Source organism: Puma concolor, chromosome D4 (assembly GCF_028749965.1).
Source record: "Puma concolor isolate L17-30 chromosome D4, mPumCon1.1.hap2, whole genome shotgun sequence".
In the NCBI taxonomy this organism is placed as follows: domain Eukaryota; kingdom Metazoa; phylum Chordata; class Mammalia; order Carnivora; family Felidae; genus Puma; species Puma concolor.
Genome location: NC_141679.1, coordinates 77,109,478 through 77,131,185, shown reverse-complemented (window position 1 = coordinate 77,131,185; position 21,708 = coordinate 77,109,478). Strand labels below are relative to the sequence as shown.

Sequence of the window (21,708 nt, the reverse complement as noted above, 5' to 3'; positions counted from 1 at the left end):
CCAGCCCGTCTTTGCATTTTAGTCAATGCTTTTACATCTTGAATCTTGGCTTCTTTCAATTTCCAGAATGTGCCATGTGAGTGTTTACCTCCTCTCTCTCTCTCTCTCTCTCTCTCTCTCTCTCTCTCTCTCAGACACACACACACACACACACACACACACACACACACACACACACCACTTCAGACTTCTGCACATGCTATTCTTTCTGCCCGGACCCCATTTTCATTCTTTGCTCTTTCCCTGGATGATCCCTCCCAATCCGTCAAGGCTCACCTCCTCCAGGCAGCCTTCCCACCTTGCCCACTCTGTGTTAAGTGCCCCTCCTCTCTACCCCCTTGTTCTCTGAACCTCCCTGCTGTGAATCTTAAACTTTATAACTCTAACCTATAACTGTCTCTTTAAACAATAAAAGATTTAAACATTTTTTCCCACTACAAGTCAGTTATGCAAAACAGTGTAGTCTTAATTTTCTACAGCTGAAATAATCTTTTCCTCAAGTTTCCATTTCACTTATAGCAAAAAAAAAAGTATTTCAGGTTACCAATGAAGGATACAGAACATCCTCTTTAGAGGAAGTACTTAGTCTGTTCAAAGTTAAACTCCTCCCCAGCCAACCCTGCCTTTTCTTCACCAAGCAGTCTCCCCCCACCTCCACGAGGCCTCAGGATGCATGGTGTACTAGATCCTTGCTTGGAGTCACTGTGTGGATTTCTTACTTGAGCGTGGCTCTGTGCCCTTGCACTGGCATCCGTTAGGATGTGGATGGTCTTGGGTAGTCTTTTGAGGAAGGATATGTTGTCAGAATACACTGCCACAGTCCAGAGTCATGAGGTCCCCACACTCTGAAGCCCCTTTGTTCTAATCTCAGGTCCCCTTCCCCATCCCTGCCTCCATGCAAGCAGGGGTTTAGGGCAGGAAGTCTTGTCAGCTTTATTATGTCTGCCCTGTAGGTGCAGGAATCAGAGGCTGACTTCCAGTCTCTTGCTCACCTCCTGCTGCCCTCTCATGGGAGCTTCCATGGCTTGTTGGATAGAGGGGCTCCCCAGCTCCCCAGACTAATCCCTGATCTGAAGCAGCAGGCCCCAGTGTCCCTGCTCACCTGCCCTGGGACTTTTCCCAAACACTTGTTAGTATCTTCAGCATTTGTAGACGCTGCCCTCGAGGCCGGGGTGGATGGGGAGGCGGTGCTGCCTTCCAAAAGACCAGAAAGGGGTTGTCTACCCTTGGGTATGAGCTCCTGGCCCCCCTAGCCTTCTCTTCTCAGCAATCCAGCACAGCACTGATGGCAGAAAGAAGGGTTTTCTCCTTCCTTTTCCTGTCTGGTGGGAACTCCCCTGAGGTCATAGCCTGCACCATCTATACATTAAAATAAGACACTATGATTTGAGTCGGTCAGGTCTGGCTTTGATATATAAGGGGACCTTCACTTTTAGCACAGGCTGGCTTTGGGAACTCTTGTCTAGCTCAAGACACTACAAAGTCATCTTTGAGATGCAAAGCTGAGCAATGACCCCCTTTCTTGTCTAGATGATATCTGCCCTTCTACCTAAGGGATGGATGCTTTTGATTGAGCGGGTGGGGTGCCATAGACAAATATGATTTATGGGGAATGAAAAATACTTCACTTGAACCTCTTCAAAACCATTATTCACCTTGCACACTTATCTAGAAGCATTTTACACATGTGTCTCCTACTAGGATGTGGGAGCTTAAGGACAGAGAATGTCTGTTTTGTCATTGTATTTCCAAGGCCTGGTATGTAATAATGAAAATTCATTGAATATTTGAATGAATGAATGAATGAAAGGTTGAATGTAAGAATGACTCAGTGCAGCACCTGAGCAGAGAATGTAAACAAAGACCCATAGTTAAGAAGTAGATCACAGAACAAAGTTTCTAACTGCTCCCCAAGAAGAGCAGAGTTGGAGGCTGGGTATGGACAGATGTCAGCATCATTTTCAACAACACTGGTCCCTGTGACTCCAGAACATACAGAGTGCCTGTAGAATCAAGCCTAATACCTCTTAATCTACACTTCAGAGAAGCCCAAGTATTTTTACCAGCTGCTCACCCACCCAGAGGCAAGGAGTGGCTTCCCCAGACCCCCCAGTTAGACAGTGACAGAGCCAAGATGAGAGCACATGTCCCAGCTCGTTGATCACACAGGAAACCACATCTCAGCCAAAAACACCACTCTCATTTGACAGAAAGCCTCAGTTTAGGCGTAGGTGAGGGATACGGCATGGTTTAAACCAGGTGAGATGTCCTCAGTGGTGCTGGGGGTTGACTGCCACCCTTTTAGGAGGCCTTGGGCAGCCTGGGGAGAGCCAGAAATGGTGGAGAGAGCCACTCCCTGCAGACTCAACAGCTTGCAGGCCACGGCTCCTCGCCTTCCCTCCACTGAGGAAGAGCTGCAGACAGTGCTGGCTGGCTCTGGGATGATTTACTTCCCTGAAATGCCTCAATTTAAATGCTAATTTCCCCAGAACTGAGGGGTGATCGGCTCTTGCATGCTGGTGGCTGTGTATTAATGTATCCAAAACACTCACACATATTCTTAAATTGGGGCAGGAGGGAGGGAAGACCTCAGGTAGGCTGGGGAGGGTGGCGGAGGAGCCCAGCCTCCCCTGCTTGCTGTTCTTGTCAGCATGGCTGATGGGAGGGAAGCTAGACAAGGTGCATACTCCACGGAAATACTCTGTAGCTTTGAGTCAGGAGGTCCTTTGCAGGTGGCATGGTGGGTGAAGAGGCCTGCCTCTCACCTCTGCACACAACTGAACAGATGCTTATGGGGCTTCTACTAGGAGTAGTCACTGTCTCAGGTGCTCTGAGGCTCTTGAAGAGATTCAGAATCTAGTGTGGGGTTCCGGAAATGGGATCATCACTAAAGATCACTTTACAAATGAATCTTCCTCTCAGCCCCTGGAAGTCAGACCTCTTACTTCCATTTTACAGGTGAGGTCACTAAGACTCATAAAATGGAAGTGACCTCCCCAAGGTCACATAGCCAGCATTTGGATCCATGTCTGCAGGACTTCTGAGCCCTTGCCTTTTCCACCACCAGACCCCAAGGCCACTTCTGGGATCTATTCATGAGCAAGATGCATGAGGGAAAAGTGATAGGAAGGTTTCATTGCATCTGGGGAAAATCGAGATGATTACATGGAAGAGGAGGTGGGTTTTTAACTTGGCCTCTTGCCTCCTGTTGACATCCTTCAGCCCACCCCACCTGCTGCATCCCCACCCCAGTGGGAATGCACACACGTACACATGTGTTCATCCAGTGTGGGAGGTCTGACCAACCCCTGCTTAGACAGACCACCATCTCCCATCTGGTCCTCAGCAGCTGGGTGGGGCTGGAGCCCCTGGCTCCTATCTGAGCTCCAGAGGAACCAGGGTGCCATGTAGTTAGGAAGAGGAAGAAAGTAGGGTTTGAAGCTCCATGGGGACAGGGTGGAGTTTTAGACTTAGATTCCCAAGATCCCTTCGATCCAGTGTTCAGTGAGTACACATTTTGTATGCAGTTTGCACTGGGGAGGCAGTAGTAGCAGAGGGGTAGTCTTGGCCCCCATGGAGCTCACAGTTTAACAGGCAGGGTAGGTCTCAAGGAAGGTCCCCGGGAACACATCTACGGGTAGGAGTTGGGAAGCTCTTCATGGAAGGAAAGATACTATGGGATAGCATAACAGGAGAACTGTCCTGGCAGTAATGTGTAGCCCGAATGATAAGCAGGTGATAGCCAGGCGCACGGGGCAGGGACCTTTCCAGAGAGGGGGCAAACCCCCAGTGGGCCCTTTGTAGGAAGTGAGTATGCCCTGTAAGAGGAACTTAAGGGCGGTCAGTGCGGCTGGCGAACAGCAGACCAGGGGACAGGGGTCAAAACATAAGGCAGGAGGTAGGCAGAGGCTAGATTTCGAAGACCTTTCAGACCTTCCTACATGCCCTGCATTCTCTCTGATCCTTGTGAATGGAGGCACCTCCCTGTTTCCTGCTGAGCCCCGGTGTGCAGAGCAGTCCCTGAAACTTGAGAGACCCTAATAAATGTGGAACAAGTGAGATCTCGTACCTCCAGGGCCCTCCTGAGTGCCCAGAGCCCAGGATCTGCTATTTTTAAAAGTTGATTAATCATTTCCAGGGGTGCCTGGGTAGCTTAGTCAGTTAAGCAACCAACTCTTGATTTCCGCTCAGGTCATGATCTCACGGTTGGCGAGTTCGAGTCCCACACTGTCAGTGCGGAGCCTGGTTGAAATTCTTTCTCTCCCCGTCTTTCTTTGCCCCTTCAGCACTCTCTCTCAAAATAAATTTTAAAAAAGCTTAAAAAAAAGTTAAGTATTTTCATATAATATCAGCTGAGATTGATTCATGGATATTTTGGGGGAGATACTTGTCTAAAGAAACTGTGACCCTGTCCCAGTTTGAAACATGACATCCACTCACATACACATACAGACGCACCCGTGGGCACGAGAGAGCATCCACTCTGGCGGTAAAAGGGCAGAACTGACTGGTCTCAGGTTATACCAGGGATCAAGAGCATGGGCTTTGGATTGATCCATTGGGCAGGTGTTTACCAAGTGCAAAGCACTAAGCTGGGAACCTCCCCGTTGGCTACAAGTGGTCTTGGCCCCTTCCAGCTTCCTAACTGTGGACATGTGGGACAGGTTCCTTAACCTCCCTGAGGGCCCATTTCTTTATTTACAAGATGGGGGTAATACTACTTGTCTCCTAGAGGTCTCATGCGGTTAAAATCACACACTCACACACACACACACACACACACACACACACACACACACACACATACACTATTTAGGGCATAGCTGATGATCAACAAATATGATCGATAAATATTACTCATTCTCCTTCCCATCTTCTTATCTTTGGGATCAGTTGCCTTGCAGTTTTTGTTTGTTTTTGTTTTTGTTTTTGTTTTTCTACACACACACGTACACACAAGCTATGAGAATCAGAATTCACTTTCTGGCAATTGAATTTAACCAGCACCCCGCCGACCTCCCGCGTCCCTTTTGCAGGTGGGTGGATTCTGAAGCAGCCGTCTGGGTTCTGTCTGCGGTTCTGGACCCAGGGGAACTTCCTGGCGCCTGCTCTTCCCATCTGAGTTTTTGTACCTCCCGAGAGAGCCCAGGAGATGTGAAAGCCCTGGGCGCCCTCTGCTGGCAACGGCCACGCAGGACTGTGGCCATCCCCAGGCGGTGGCGGCAAAGGGGCCCCTTTCTGAGGGACAGACCTTGGTCTTACCATCCCCTGCTTCGCCCCTGCCTCCCTCCCTCCCAGCCTTCACACTGGCCTTCGATCTCCCACCCCTGCATCTTCCCCTTCTTCCTCACGTGCTTCCTCAACATCCTCCCTGCTTCCCCAAAGCTTTGGGAGAAAACCTTCCTCTAGGAACACAGAGCATATGAGCCCCCCCACCTCCACCCCACCATCCCGAGGCTGCCTTTCATTGTCCCTGTGGGGTCAGATCTACCCACTGAGTGAAGCCTGGCTTACACAGAAGGCAGAGGGATGTGGAGTGAAGAGGGTGTCTCTGTCTCTGTCTCTAAAAGCAGTGCCAGAGAAGATGGAGACCCTGGATGGTAAAGTGAGAAAACATAAGCTTGCTTTCAGATCCCTCTTCTCCAGTGCACTCTGTGTAAGTTCTGGAAGGTACTGCACACCTCAGAGCCTCTACTTCTGCATTGGCTGAGTGAGCACCCAGCTCATGGCGATGCAGTGAAGATGGGTGAGGTCACATGGAGACCAGAGCAGCTGGTTCGGTCAAGTCGTAACGAGCAGCACGCTCCTTCTCTTGGCCGTGGCCTGTCTGGGCTCAGTGTACCCAGGGGCGCTACTGCTCTGCTGGCTTTGACAGTTCCCTGCACCTGAGCAGAAGTGAGGACTGGGAGCCTTGGGGCCAGACCACCTGAGATCTCCAACTGTGTTGTGCTTCATCTGTTCAGCCTCTGAAGTGAGGGTCCTAACAGCACCGACCTCATAGGGTTGGGAGAAGATAAATGTACCTGGAACCGTGCCTGGTGCGTGGTAGGTGCTCAATAAAAGGTTATTCTTATTGTCTATTGCTGTTTCTCATTAAGGCAGATTGAACAGCTTTTCTGACCCTCACTTTACAGATGGGAAATCTGAAGTTTGAGCGGTTTGCTCTAGGTTAAGCAGTGAGGTGTGGTGTGGGCAGAACTGGAGCCCAGTCTCCAGAGCCGCTGGCATCTTCTCACTTGTGCCCATACCTACGCTTGAAACAGGTGCTTGGGTCCTGTGGAGATGGGTCCCAGAAGCATCCAGCCCACCCAGAATTCCTGATCACTGGGCCCCAGTGGCTGCTCCACATGGCTCATTTGTCATCTCCCCGACTAGGCTGGGAAGATCTAGAAAAGTGGGGGAGAATCCGATCTCTCTAAATCTCTCGGCCCAGCTCAGGGCTCCACCCAGAGTGTAAGCTCAGCTGACCTGGGCATGCAGACACCCTCCACCCTGCCGTATCTTTGTGGGGAGATCTGTATCACCACAGGCCACCTCACAAGGGACACAGAAGGAAACTTAGGCCCTCAGACCCTGGCGAGTGTTAACGTGCCCCTTTAGGGGCACTCCCATCGCCCCAGAAGTCCCTCTTTTTCTATTCGCATGGCTGTTCCACACACCCAGGCTTTCAAACAGATCATACGCCAACCACAAACACCTAGGTGGAAGCCACGATCACGGCACATGCATAGACTTAAACAAGTATAGCTCCCGAGACAGACAGGGGTACGCCCACACAGGCACACAAAATAGCATGCCTCAGTGCACCAGCGTGGACCTAGAAACTCATTGTCATGCACACACGTGCTCAGCAGACACTCCCAGGCCCAGCTGCCAACTTTCCCAAGTGTGCAATCAACAGACCTGGGTTCAAACCCCAACACCCACCACCTCTTCACTCTGCACCCCGTGTTTTGATCATCTGGGAAAAGAATGTAATCATAACTGTCTTGTGGGGTTGCTGTGAACGTTAAGTGATAAAATGTATGTAAAGCACTTAGCCAGACCCTAGCAAATTCTGAGGATTGGACACAATGTGAGAGATGATGATGACGAAGATACTGGCAATGCTGAGTATGTTGAAAAAGGGGCTAACGTCTCTTACCCTGGACTCCTCAGGGGTCAAGATACAGGGGAGGGGTTCCCTACATGAATGAATCGTTGGGGGGGCTTCACAGGTGCCGAGGGTGAGGTGCACAGCGGGGACAGGGAGTACAGACAGGAAGTGACCCAGCCCTGCCCCCACGTTTGTACAGCTGCTTTTGAACTGCTCAAGAGATCGAGGCTTCAAAGGCATTGCCTTGGCATCCCTATCTTTGTTTTCCTCTTCCTGATTTTCATTTCAAAGTTGCCCTTTCCAGGGGGCACAGTGAAGTGATAAACACCCTCCTCCTTTTCTTCTTCTCCTCCCCCTCCTCCTCCTTCTCCTCTCCAGATTGTGATTAGTGTCTCAGATTCTGAGCTTTTCTGAATACGGAGGGACCTCAAATGTCAGATTTTAATACCATCCGTGCCAAGTGGCTGTCAGATTCCCTGCTTGCACACTCTCAAGAACAGGAAGCTCACCACCTGGCTTGGCAAGCTGTTCTAGTGTTAGGCAGGTCTGTTGCATGAAAGATTGAAGGTCCCCCCCCCATGGGATGCACTGTTAGTACCCCGCCTGCCCAAAAGACTACCTCTGTTCAGCGTTCAGTCCCCCAAGGTCTGTCTTCTGTTCCCTGCAATGGCCCTGCAAGGAAGGAATAGAGGCATCTGATGAAACCAGGGCAGGAGAAAGAGCATGAGCCTGGAATTGGGTGGGGAGAGTGGGGAGGGGTGGGTCTGGGAGCAAGTTGCTCCCCTTCCCTAGGCCTCAGTTTCCCCATCTGTAAAAGGAGGCGTGTGATCCAAAAGATGCCTTAGGACACTTCCACTTGAGCACACTCACACCCATTCTTTGCAGCCTTCCTTTCTCCAGCTCAACCCTCCCCCTGTTCCTCCAAGCACTCCAGGCTGTCCCCAGTTCCCTCACATTCTAGCTCACCACTGTCATTGCTTATGCAAGGAGATGTTTAGCAGCCAAATACACAGTTTGTAGAGCCTCAGACGGTGTCTTAAGCAATTGGCAGCTTTATCCCATTAAGTGTTTACAACAACCCTGAGATCTCACTTCATAGCAAGGAAACTGAGGTTCTGGGTGGAACAGTAGCTTCCTCGGGATTGTGCATCTAGTGGATGGTGGACCAGGACTCGAGCCCTAGCCTGCAGGAGTCTAGAGCCTGTGATTAGCACTGCGTGCTCTGAGCCGGGACTCGGGGAGCCAGAGGCGAAGGGCAAGGACAGCCACCCACTCGAGAGTCTCTCTGATCTGACTACAAGAGCCCGGCCCTCCTACCCTGCAGCCCCCAGCAGCCTCCACGTTCTCATTCTGGCGGTCTCTCTGCTCCTCTCCACAGGGAGAACAACTTCATCAAGGACTTCCCTCAGCTGGCCGATGGGCTGTTGGTGATCCCACTGCCGGTGGAGGAGCAGTGCCGGGGGGTCCTCTCCGAGCCCCTCCCAGACCTCCAGCTGCTCACTGGTAAGCCGCACATGCCACACCCCTCCCCGCCGCTCTGACCGCACACCTGCTCTCTGGGTGCCTGTCAGTCCTCAGCACGTCCAAGACGGGCCTCCTCCTTCATGAGAGACAGAGTGCAAAAGGGACCTGCCATTTGTGTGTGGGGGGGGGGGGGAGGGGGAGGGGAGGCTTCTGCTATGGTCTGTGCAGAGCTAGGGGGATTCCCTGAGACTCCAGCCTCTGATCTGGGCCAAGACGTACTCTCTTAGCAAATTTCAAGTATGCTAACTCTAGGCACCGTGCTGTGCCTTCGATCCGCAGAATTTATTCATCCCATATAACTGAACCTTTGTACCTTTGACCAGCGTCTCTCCATTTCCCCCTGACCCTCAACCATTCTACTCTCTGCTTTTATGAGTTCGGCTTTTTCAGATTCTACATAAAAGCGAGATCGTGCAGTATTTGTCTTTCTGCGTCTAGCTTATTTCACTAGGTTTATTTTTAAATCGTGCTAAAGTAACATCACTGGCCCTCTCTACCAGGAGTCTCCCTCACTTGAAAGCATTTGTTACACAACTTGATTTTGAATATGGGCGCTGAGCCATCCTGTGGGGTGGGTATTATTTTCCCCATTATACAGATGAAGAATCTAGACTCAGAGAGGTGATGGGATCAGCCCAAGGTCACAGAGCACGCCTACCAGGATGAGAACCAGGTGCCACCGCCCTGGGTCTTCTGCCCTATTCACTCTGCTCTGCAGCTCCCCAACCCCCACCCCTCCCTTTCCTTGTCCCCCTCTTCTGCAGGCTCTCCTGGGACTCTGTATCTTCTGTCCCACCCAGGATGCCCTTCTGCTCCCCCTCATCTTCTCCCAGGTCCTCTCCTACCCTTTTTGGAGGGACTTTCCTAATATGTACAGGCCCTGGTTCTGCTTTTGTGATACAGTGGTTGGGGATCTCAACCACTGCCCGCAGAGAATGGTCATCCTCACAGGTGATTGCACCCTCTCACTGAGAAGGAAACTGTCCCCCAAGGAAGACCACGCAGTGTGGCCAACTTTGGTTCCTAGCCCCCTCTACCACGTGCAAGCCCTTGGAACCTCCACAGCCTTTCCAATAAAGTGGAATGGACGGAGCAGAGGACCCAAGTCATGTGTGCTTCAGGTCTCCAGGGGCCATACACTGCGCACGTCTTCATCTCTGTAACCCTGCAAGGGTCATTGTCCCCTTTCAAGGGCACAGGATTTCTTTCTGATTAGAGAACTCATTTAACTGGTCCAAGGCCACATGACTAGTCCACAGTCGAGTCAGGATTTAAGCCCAGTGGGTGTTGACTCCAAAGCTGATGCCGTATCCACTATCCTACATCACCTTCCTGACCTGTCCTACTTCAAAAAGAGCCCAGATGTAGATCAGATGAAATCATATATCTAAAAATGCTTTGTAAAATCTGTCTAAAAACTGCTGTGCCTTCCTTAATTTTAGATTTTCATAAGATCATAGGATGTCAGAGCTGACCGAGACTGTCAGGGGCATCTCGTCTAGTCCTCCTTACCAATGAAGAGATCAGATCTGTAATATCTCCACTGAGTAATGATCCCTCTTGGATAGTCTCAGTCACAGGGAGTTCACCACCCCTTAAAGCAGCATCACCATGGTCTGTGGGGAGGGGCTGTTCTTTAATGGAAAAGCACAGGCATTGACCTGTGTGTCCTTGGGCGTTTCCCTCTCTGAGCCTCAGTCTCTTCTTCTGAGATATGGGGTGTAAGAACTATTCTTCAGCACCGTGGTGAGTACTGGAGATCGTAGGTGTAAAATGCTTGGTGCATTGTGCTTCTTTATTAGTGGTACAAATTATTAGGATTGTTTGTTTTGACATGAGGATCTCTGGAGGCATCCTAATAAGGGAACTGTTATATTTCTAGAGTTAACAACAACAACAACAAAACTTACCAGGAAAAAGCCCATCTTTTGGTGGGGATCTAGGATAGAGTCAGATAAAATGGAGGTCAAGGATGAGTAAGGACCAAGGATGAGCCATACCCTTATGATTGGGTATAGGATGCAAGTGAGCAAGTGAGCCAGTAAGTAAGTGTTTGTTGAGAGCCTGTTATGGTCCAGGCTCTGTTCTTGGCTCTGCAGGAGTGCAGATAATAAAGACCATGGCCTTGGGGTGCCTGGGTGGCTTAGTCGGTTATGCACCTGACTCTTGTTTCCACTCAGGTCATGATCTCCAGGTTTGGGAGTTGGAGCCCTGCATCAGGCTCTGTGCTGACAGCGCAGAGCCTGCTTGGGATTCTCTCTCTCTTTCTCTCTATCTCTCTCTCTCTCTCTTTCAAAATAAATAAATAAACATTAAAAAAAACCAAAACATCTCCTCGACCTCAAGAAGCTAACACTCCAGGGGCGCCTGGGTGGCGCAGTCGGTTAAGCGTCCGACTTCAGCCAGGTCACGATCTCGCGGTCCGTGAGTTCGAGCCCCACGTCAGGCTCTGGGCTGATGGCTCAGAGCCTGGAGCCTGTTTCCGATTCTGTGTCTCCCTCTCTCTCTGCCCTCCCCCGTTCATGCTCTGTCTCTCTCTGTCCCAAAAATAAATTAAAAAAAAGTTGAAAAAAAAAATTAAAAAAAAAAAAAAAAAAGAAGCTAACACTCCACTAGAGGAGCTTTTATTCCAGGCTGGACTCCAGGAAGGACCAGAGATGGAGGGAAGTGAAGGGCAGAGCGATAATAACGACTATGGGGAGGTCCAACAATGTGGGGAGAGGCAAAAATGATGGCTTTATAAGTTTCATGATAATCAAAAGATGTAGCATTTGTTTTCCCTTTGGACGCCATGTCATCCAGTGAATGAACTGTGTCCACAACCTGCATTCAGATGCTTTGCCTCCCTCTCTTGAAGATGGGCCCCCGTCGCCAATCCCCACTCCAAGCCTGTTCTGAATCAGGATGGGCGCAAACAGATGGGGCAGAGGCTACCAGGATGCAGGTGCCTAGTCTTCCTGTGCAGACTGTTTGCTCCTGCCTGACTCAAAACACAGCCTCTCCTTCATCCCCCACCCCCACCCCCACCCATTCTCCTTCTCTTCGCAGCCTCTCCAGAGGAAGGACAGGACAGGCAGAGCAGATAAACAGAGAGGACATATTTATCACAAAACAACCCCGCTCCAGTAGACATATATTTGGAGATCATGAATATTTTACTTTAAAATGAAAGCTTCGGAAAAAAAATTATGTTATTCCTGAAAAGGCTAAGGAGGAAAAAAAAAAAAAAAAGTTGACAGTAATGGACAACTTTAATACTGCAGTAATGTCCAGGAAGAAATCATTGGTTCCAATGAGATTCTCATTTTAATCTTGGTATCAGATATCTCTTTAAGTGCCTCCTCACCAGGGGACAAGAGAAAAGGACAGAAAATGTGCCTGCCATTTGCAGAGGATACATAACAACAATAATATTAACTGCTGATGTGACTAGCATTTCTTTTCCATGTATTTTTTTCCTGATTAAAAAATAAGAGAGTTTTCAGTGCTAAGAGCAGAAAGTTTAGAAAATGCAAATAGATATAAATCAGAATACAAGAATCGTTTATACACCCACCACCTAGAGTTAACCATTTGCTAACAGTGTGCTGGTTTCATCTTTGTTTATTCTTTGTCTATACCTGTGTTTTCCAAAATGCATTCTATGGAACATGAGTTCCAGTGAACCCTCTACGAAAATGGGATTCCTTGGTCAAAAAAGTTTGCAAAATGCTACCTTAAGTAGTACAGTACCCACACTGCTACCTTCCTAGAGCTCTAGAATGCATGTTAATTTAGTCAAGGTGCCAAGAAATTATACAGATTAAAAAAAAATTTTTTTAATGCTTATTTAGTTTTTAGAGAGAGACAGAGTGTGAGTGGGGGAGGGGCAGAGATAGAGGGAGGCACAGAATCCAAAGCAGGCTCCAGGCTCCGAGCTGTCAGCACAGAGCCCGATGTGGGGCTCTAACTCACCAACCTTGAGGTCATGACCTGAGCCAAAGTCGGTCTCTTCACCGACTGAGCTGCCCAAGTGCCCCAGAAATTACCCAGAGTTTTTAAAATCTTGCTTAATTTCATTTAGTTCGGTCTTACTTGAAATGTGAGCCTTTATGTATGTGCATGTGTGTCTTATGTGATACCGATGTTCACCCCATGTTTCCATGTTAGAAAACAGTGGTCCAAACAGGGGTCAGCCAACAGAAAGATCCAGATAGTGAATGTGCTAGGCTCTACAGGGAGTTCCGTGGCACCTGCTGAGAACAGCTGTCATCCTGTGAAAGCAGCCATAGGTGATACGCAGAGGACGGGCTGTGGTCACTGACTCTGTGCCTGCACGTACAGCATTGACAGGTTCCCACAGGACTCCACTTCTGTTATCTTATTTGAGTCTCCCGAGGCATCTGTGAAGTAAGGTCAGCATAGGTAGCCGTAGTATCAGTGGGGAAACCGAGGCACTGAGATGTCTAATTTCCCATGGCAAGGTGCCAGCAGGATTACGTGGAATCATAAATCTGCTTTTGCTTGCTTATAAGCTGTTGGGCAGAGAAAAAGCAGGATTGGGGTTGAGATCAGAGGCCAGGAAGAGGCCTGGAGGCAGATCCAGATGAGAGCCCCAGTGAGAGCCCGCACGCCAAGGCGAGCATCTGCCTATTTAGAAGGGGCCATTACACAGCAGGGCTGCAGGCTGGGGGTTTTGGTGAGTGTTCTCTAAGTGCTGACCTCCCCTTCTTATTCTGTCCCCCAGGAGACATCAGGTATGACGAGGCCATGGGTTACCCTATGGTGCAGCAGTGGCGGGTCCGAAGCAACCTGTACCGCGTGAAGCTCAGCACCATCACCCTCTCAGCAGGTGAGGACCACCTCTCAGGCAGCCAGGGGGCTTGGTGCAATTCAGCACGTGTGCCCAAGGGCTTAGGGGGCAGGGGGCTTGGTGCAATTCAGCACATGTGCCCAACGGCTTAGGGGGTGCCAGGCCCTGGGCTGGCACTGGGGATGCTGAGGGAATGAGGCCATGCCCTCCCTGCCATGGAGGAGCCCACGGGGAGGGGGGGCAGACAAGCAGACAGACAGTGAGACCCTTACGTTTCAGTCGGTTCAATGCAACAGTGGGGCAGCAGTGCCCCAGAGGAGGGAGCTGTCTGCTCTGAGGAGTCCGAGAGGCTTCCTGGAGGAAGGGGTATCATAGCAGTGTGAGGAAGGGTGAGTGGGAGATGGGGTAAATGACAATCTAAGTCACAATTATGTTCTGTGTATGTCAGGCCTGTGGATTATAAATTCTTCTGAGGCACTGGTTCCTCTGGTCTCTCCTGGATGATTTCCTTTCCTGTCCAACTCCTAGACAGCAATAACACATACCCCTGCAACACACGGGCACATATACTGCCCATGCTCTACCTGCACAAACCCTGTGTTTCAGTTGATGAGGCACAGTTTATAGTTCTCAAAATGGGCCATGTTCTTTCATGCCCCTGTGCCTTTGCACATGCTGTTCCCTCTGTCTGGATCTCCTGGCCCAGGGAACACATCGTGCAGTGCTGCAAGACCCCTCCTGTGTTCTCCATTCCCCTCAGAGTAACTCCGGATATTCCCTGTGAGCACCTGTATTAAAGCACTAACAAGTGCTAGATGCATATCTGAGTCTTGTCTGTCTTCTCCCCTGACCCAAGAACTGTGGGTAGGGTATAGGCCCTGTTCTTTCCTGTATCCTCTATTGTATTCTCTGTAACTAACAGAGAATCAACACATTGTTGGCACTCTTGTTTGATAAAGGAATTAAAAAAAAAAAAAAAGGAAAACTGGAAAATTCAGAGTGAATGAAAGTTTCTGGAAAGATGGGGTTTTCTACCCCGGCTGTTACTCATAACGCTGCCACTGAATGATTGTCCCTGTGTCTCCTACTTACTGCCACATCTTTTCTTATCTTTTTCAATATCACGTTGTTCACGAGCAACACGGAACTCTTTTAGTCTAGGAATCAGGGGACTTTCCCATCTGGGAAGTACAAATAGTGATTATTGCTGATGTTGGCTAAGTCCTTTCTAATGATTTTTTTTTTTTTTTTATCTTAGGACTTCTATCAGTCCTGCAAGGAAGGCATTATTTATCCCATTTTTTTCCAGATGAGGAAACTGAGGGTCAGAGAGGTTAAGTAACTTGCCCAAGGTCACACTAGTAAGTGGCCGAACAGGAGCAGAGCAGGGATTTGATTACAGTTTTGTCTGCCTGGATAAAGAGCCACAGGTCATCTCCATGGTGTTGTTATTTATTATTTAAGAGAAATGATCTCATCATTAACACTGCTGCATTAATTACCCAGTTGTATGAGTGAACAGATTGATGGAGAGGGGTTGTCCTAATCAAACAGCCATTCTTTTGAGGCATGTTTCTGTTTTCCCTACCACACACACTCTTGCACGGCACTTGTGAATGAGACTGCGATGTTTGTGTTAAAACTACAAAGGTGTATCAGCTTTAATTAATCAATAATGATGCTCCTGGGAACCCCTTGTAAATCAAGTGTTGGCAAACTGCAGCTCATTTCTACTGTTGGAGAAGGGCTTGCTTGCTGTTTTACATTGTACTTTCATGAGGCACAGAATCCACTGCTCTTGGAAGAATGGTGGTTGGTGTCCCCGCCTTGTCCCAGGACCTGTGCCCTGTACCGGGGTGGGTGGGGCGGGGGTGGGGAAGGACGCGTTTCCAGACTCAAAGACGAGTGGACTAGCTTCTGTGGTCACGGTGGCGCCCCCTGGCGGTGCAGAGTGTAGGTGCGGCTGGCCAGGACTGTGTGAATGGTTTCTTGGGAGGGTGGGGGTGACGGCCACTTCGTGCACAGGGAGGACATAGGGAAGAAGTGGGGAGGCCATTCCAGGTGGGTGGTGGTGTGAATGTGTATGGGTGTTGTGTGTCGGGGGATGTACGTGAAGAAAGGATGGTGGAGATCTCAGGTCACATTTAGGAGAAATCAGAAGGCTGATTTGGCTGGATGTAAAGCCTGGTGTAGGTGGCTCATGGGAGATGCCCTTGGAGGCCTGGAATACCAGGTAAGGTCACTGGACTGGTCATCTAGTAGCAGGAAGGAGCCCACGCAGGACTTAAGGCTCTTGGAAGCACAGCTTGGTGACCTGCCTGCCAGGGGAAGGTTGGGGGGGGGGGTGGGGACAGCAGTTACTGAGTGATTGCTGTGCAGGCACCATGCTGGGCACTGAGGACCTAGGTCTCTTTGGCACAGGACTAAGGACAGTAGAGCAGCAAAGGAAGCCCTTGGCCATGTCAGGAGAGAGAACATACCACTGTTTTGGGAAGGCAAAGGCAGAGGCAGAAGGGAAAGTAGTGTTATAGGAAGCTAAGCCAGGGATCAAATCTTAGCATGCAGAGTATCTGCTGAGCCTAGGCCAGTGCAGCCCCGGGGCTCCAGCCATGGAGAGTTCAAGCCCTGGGTGACTGGATGCCGCGGGAAGTGCATATGCTTTGCAGTGAGAGCAGAAGGGACTGGGAATCCTAGCTCCTCTGGCTGGAAGACCAAGGAAATGATTTATAGTCTGAGATTTGACTTGCTCACGTACACAGCGGGGGGTGCCCTGTTGGGGCCTAAACTAAATTGGACAAAGTGGGCAAAACAGTGAGCAGTGTGCTTGGTACACATTAGTTGCTCGGGACAGACATCCACTTTGATTTCCTGATCATGACTTTCAGGTCCCGTGGTCTAGGTCGCCAGGCTTTTGGCCTTACTCTGCTGTTGTTCCCCTCTCAGTTGTGGGTCTACCAGAGGGACCGACCTTTGCCGTGTGAGCAAAAGGGAACTTGTTGCGTATGTTCAGACCAGTGCAGCCAGCAGGCTGATGCGGTGGTGAGGGATAAGGCACCAAACCTGGCTGGAAAGAGCCCCCTGCCACTTACAGTTTGGCAGCCATTGGCCTCCCAAATCTGACCACCTCCCCCTGCTCCTCCTCTGTCCAGGCTTCACCAACGTCCTCAAGATCCTGACCAGGGAGAGCAGCCGGGAGGAGCTGCTCTCCTTCATCCAGCACTACGGCTCCCACTACATCGCAGAGGCCCTCTATGGCTCCGAGCTCACCTGTATCATTCACTTCCCCAGCAAGAAGGTCCAGCAGCAGCTGTGGCTCCAGTATCAGAAAGGTAAGCCTGCAAGTGCTTGCTGAAGTTGGCAGCTGGGTGGAGTGTGGAGGTAAGGCTCCTACAGGCTAAATCCTGGCTCTGTCTTGTACAGGCTGTGTGCCCTTAGGTGGTCCCCGCCCCTCTCTGGGCTTCCTTGTACCACTGACCCTATAAGGGGCCATATGATGATATCTCAGGATTCTTCCAGTTCAGGCATTTTCTGAGGCTGCAAGGTGGTGGTCAGCACTCCAGAACTCTGGTCTTCTCCCGCAGGCTCCTTGTTCCCAGCTCTCTCCCCTTGAAACAACTGTTGGGGAAGAGTTAGAGGGGTGGGAGTGGTGTCTCCTTGACCCCTTCTTCTCTCCAGGCTGCTTGGAAGCCTGGCAGCCATCACTTTGTGTCTGAGGGCACAGTTTCAAGTCTGTCCCACAGAGGGCCTTCTGTCCTCAGGGAGGGTCACCAGATCTTATCTCCCTTCAATCCTCAGCCGTTACCAGAGTTGGAACTCCCCAGATCAGATGCAGGAGACCAGTCTCCACCACCCCACCTTGGGAACTTCATTCCCTTCCCATCTCAGTTTTCCCTTCCTATGAAATGGGCACTTTAGCTGTTCTTGTCTGCCTCCCACATTAAAGGGTAGTAGTTTGTATAGCAGCATTTTGAGAAAGACAGGCATATTGCATACATGAATGAGGTATGTTAACAGGCCTGTGTATTCACATCCCCATTTCACAGGGGAGAAAATGCGTCTCAGTTGTGCCAAGTCAAGTGCTCAGAGATACACAGCTAATAAGTAGCAGGGCGAGAATTGCTTCCTGTTAGCGTTCGTTACTGTTAGCATCGATCAACTGAGAAAGAAGAGCTCTCAGTGGACGATGGACGGAAAGGGTGGGGAGCAATGTTAAACATGTGCTTGCACCGTCGCCACATGGCTCAGCTCTGTCTCAAGAACCAGATCAGCCGTAACCCTCAAACCCGCAGAACGTGGGGGCCACCAGGGACCTTACACGTCTCGCTGGGCTTAGCAACCCAAGTTTGCAGTTGGGAAAACTAAGGCCCAGAGGGAGGAGGAAGCTTGCTTAGCATCACAGAGCTCCGCTGGGTGGGCCAAGACGAAGTGGGGTGCTTCAAGCTCCCCATCAAGGGTTTTGCATGCCACCCCTCCTCCCTGACTGGATGGTGCCCCACTGCACCTGCATTTGCCATCTCTAGACCTTTTCCTTCTGTCCTGGGGCCTTGAGACCCCCACCATGGTCTCACCTCTCCCTGCCTCCTGGGTGCAACTGTGTGGGCCACAGGGTGGTTTATAGACGCGGGGGACATAATTGAGTTGTCTGGGAATAGCTCTGTTTTATGGCTGTGACAATGACGGTCTTTAAGGAAGTGCATTAAATCAATAGAAGTCTCGTTGTCCTCCCCTATAAATAACGTGACACATCATTAAGCAGGGCAATAAGCTTCAGGACTTTGAAGTAATACAATTAGGTTATGTTTATAAAAAGCTTCGCTCACTGTGGCCGCCGAACTAACTCGCCTCGGCCCGCGTTTGGGGCCTGGGACAGCAGTCTCATGCTAAGTGCCACGTCAGCTGCTTTCAGGCCTTGGACTGTTGCACTCCAGAAAATCCCACTCCTCATACAGTGAATGCATGGACTCTGTTGCAAGTCAGATGGTTTGGGGGCAGAGAGGAGGCCTAAAAGGGCATCTGGGGGCCCCTTTAAGACTCTAGAGTCTTCGGGTTTGCCACAGACTTGCTGGGAACCCTTGGTGTGGTAGTTTTTCTCTCTGGGCTGCCCGTGCTGAGGCGCTTTTCCTTCTTCTATCATCCAGGCTTGCCCCTAAGAAGAGCACAGGAACATGCTGAGGCCACCTTAACACTAACGTGTGCGTTTCTCTCTCTGTCCACCTGCTGTGATCTAGATGGCACATTAAACACGATGGTTTTATTTTTTAAATGTGGGAGTAATGTTTGCGAGTGGGAGGCTGAGAAGCCGGGGATTCCACCCCCCACACCCCAAAGAATTGAAAGAACTCTGGGCTCAGAGATAGCAGGTAACCTTTCTCTCCCCAGCCATCAGCTCTGTGTCATGGGCACTTGCTAAACAAGGGCTCCCTGGGAAGCAGGTCAGGGTGGATCTGGGTTTGGAAGCTGATCACTCTGGCGGCAGAGCTGTGGGAAGAGGAGAGCTAGTGTGGGGCCGAGCCGGACAGACAGGCTGGCAACCCTCCTGCTGGGTAACCGCGGGCAAGTAACTGCTACGTTTCGGTGCCCCCACTTGTTAAATGAGAGATAGTAATTCCCTTGTGGGGCTGTTGGGAAAATGAAATGAGATAATATAGGTAAAATGTCTGGCATAGAGTAAGCACATGAAAAACTGTAGCTTAAAATAAAGCGAAACGTGTGGGCGTCAGCTGAGGATTTCTGGTCCTGGCCACAACTCCTGGCTCACGTGTAAACTCAGCCCTTACTTCCCCCTGTGATGCACCTGTATGACCATAATAGGACAATCCCTGCAAATATCCTTCCAACCAGAGAGTGTAGGGGTGGAGGGGTTCCTGGAGTCTTTGAAATCTATGGTTAGCTCCACATGATGGCTTGTCCTTGGCTGGAAAGACCAAGGCTGGAAGAGAAGGTCAAGAAAAAAGACCCAATAGGGCATGGGTATTGAGCACAGACATGAGTAGAGCACTTCACAGAGTATGGTTCCACTGGTTCTCCCACGTACCCCCGGAGGCAGAGAAAGCAAGGATACTACTCACCCCTTATCTTAAAGAAGGGGAACCTGGAGCGTAGAGAAGAAAAGGGGCTTGTCAGGGCCACACAGTTTGTTAGTGAATGAGATGGTGTTTGAATTCCAACCTGAGTACAGTGTTCCCTAGATCTTGTGTCCCCAGAAATTACAAATAAATGCCCCAGCCTTTCCAGATTTACTAATCATGGGGCTCTGGCTCCTGCTGTGACACAAAGCAGCCACTGGAAATCACTGGAAAGCCCAGGGGGTTGGGGTGAATGTGCCTGATTAAAATATCCTCATGAGAGGTTCATTTTATTCCCCTAAGTGCTTCTAAGTGTGCATTCCACAGGGAGAAAAAAGTCACATTTATCATGCATTAATTCTTTAATTCACTAATACCCACATGTTCCTTCTTGGCAGACCTCACACCAGGTGCTAGGGGCACCGCAGTAGACAAGATGTGGGCACTGTCCCCTGTTGTTCATCACCAGTCTGTCTTAGACTTTCTACATTTTACCATTTTTGTTGTAGACTTTTTTTTTTTTTTTTTTAATTCACTGGTAAATAGCTGGAAAGAGGGAGGGACTGACACATGGTAAAGAACCCAGTCACTATCATGTGATGGCCCATACCTTTACTTTCATGTGCCAGTTTTGATCCGTTAGGGAGTAGCTTGTCTAGGCCACTGTATGGAGCTCATTGAAGTCATTGGCCAAGAACATTATGATCAGTTAACAACATCTGCTGTGATGCAGGGCGCGGCAGGGGGTGGTCTATGTATTGCTCTCCCTGCAGTAGGGCAAAGTGAATGCTAAAGTAACAGACCCACCTTGTGACACTGATTCCAGAGGGGGACCGGGTATGCCAAGCAGAACTAGGAAGATCTAGGCAGGGAGGTGGGGCTTTCTACCACCAAGTGGGTCTGCTCAGCATTTCACCGGTCTGGAGGGGACCAGAGCACCGAACAGGCTAATTAGATGGTGCCTGTCAGAAGCCAGGAAGAGCTGGACCTTAGAAGGCAACCAGAGTAGCCAAAATCATCGCTGGACCCTCCAGGCCCAGGCAGGCTTAGTGTGGAAGCTGCTTAGCCTGTCCGTTTCCTTTGACCTTCACCTCTCCTCCCAGGTGGTGCCCCAAGGACCACATGGAGTTTTGAGTCTCTTGCCTCAGCTCACTTTTCACTAAATACTGCTGTGGTCTTGATATGTGTGTATTTTAAAAAACTACCTTTCTCCCAATTGGGCCTCCATTTCACTCCTTGACTTGATATTCACATATTCTGCTTAGCTGTGACCTTGATACATGAGACTTTTATCATGATTAAGAACTCTCTCTATGAAGTTATCTATCCCCTGGCTACCTTGGATAAAGACTTCCTCATTCGGAGATAAAGCAGAGGTTTTGCAATCAGATGGGACTCTGGTTCAAATGCAAGCTCTACCTCTTACCAACTGTGTGTTCTTGGGCAAATTGATTCACTCTCTAGATCAGTTTCCTCATATGCAGAACACAGGCTCCCATGAAAGCATAGCGTATCGATGGACTCATCTAGCACTGAGCTGGGCACCTAATTATCATCTTGACCCAACCCATTCCTTCCCCACCATAGTTGCCATGTCTGCTCAGGTAACTGCGTTCGTGTGTGTGTGTGTGTGTGTGTGTGTGTGTGTGTGTGTGTGTGTACGTGCGCATGTGCACACGCGTGTGTGAAAGAGAGACAGAGACAGACCAACTGAAGGAGGTAGGAGGAGTCAGAAAAAAAGAGAGATAGGCAAAGGCAAACCAAGATACACACACACACAGATACCCAAAGGAGAGACCAAGAAAGTGTAGAAGAGAAAATTTATGCAATTAATATGACTTTTCCAAGTTTATAGACTCTGTGACCCTGTGAAAGGACATTTTCCAGTGAAGGTTATACTGCTCTTGAGTTAAGATTGGGATAGTCCATGGTATAGAGATGTCCTCACAGATAAATGTCTGGTGCCACCTTTAAAAGATGTTTTATCTCTATTATAATTTCCCAAGACTGTCCAAGGGAATGAATTTCTGCATTTCCATTTGAATTACAATGCACTTTTGAATGTCAGCTGAGGCATTCCTAGACTCCTCTTTAAAGGAGTTTTGGCTGTTTGAAAGGCAGCCCAGGGTTTGAGGTGGGGGGGGAGGAGAAGGGAAAGAAAGTCAAATGTCACCTCCTTTTGTGAGGACAGTTGTGGCCAAGGGGCTGATGCGGGCTGGAGAACTCTCTGG

General features: G+C 49.8%; 1 protein-coding gene across 5 annotated transcripts in view; it reads left to right on the top strand.

Moving 5' to 3' along the window:
• The window catches only part of ASTN2 (astrotactin 2), an 881,464-nt gene that overhangs the window by 628,297 nt on the left and 231,459 nt on the right, over window positions 1-21,708 (top strand). For all 5 annotated transcript variants that reach the window (XM_086683845.1, XM_086683843.1, XM_086683844.1 and 2 more), the window contains 3 exons: window positions 8,475-8,599; window positions 13,347-13,451; window positions 16,562-16,741. In XM_086683845.1, coding sequence (XP_086539971.1) covers window positions 8,475-8,599; window positions 13,347-13,451; window positions 16,562-16,741 — 410 coding nt within the window. The remainder of the gene's footprint in view (window positions 1-8,474; window positions 8,600-13,346; window positions 13,452-16,561; window positions 16,742-21,708) is intronic.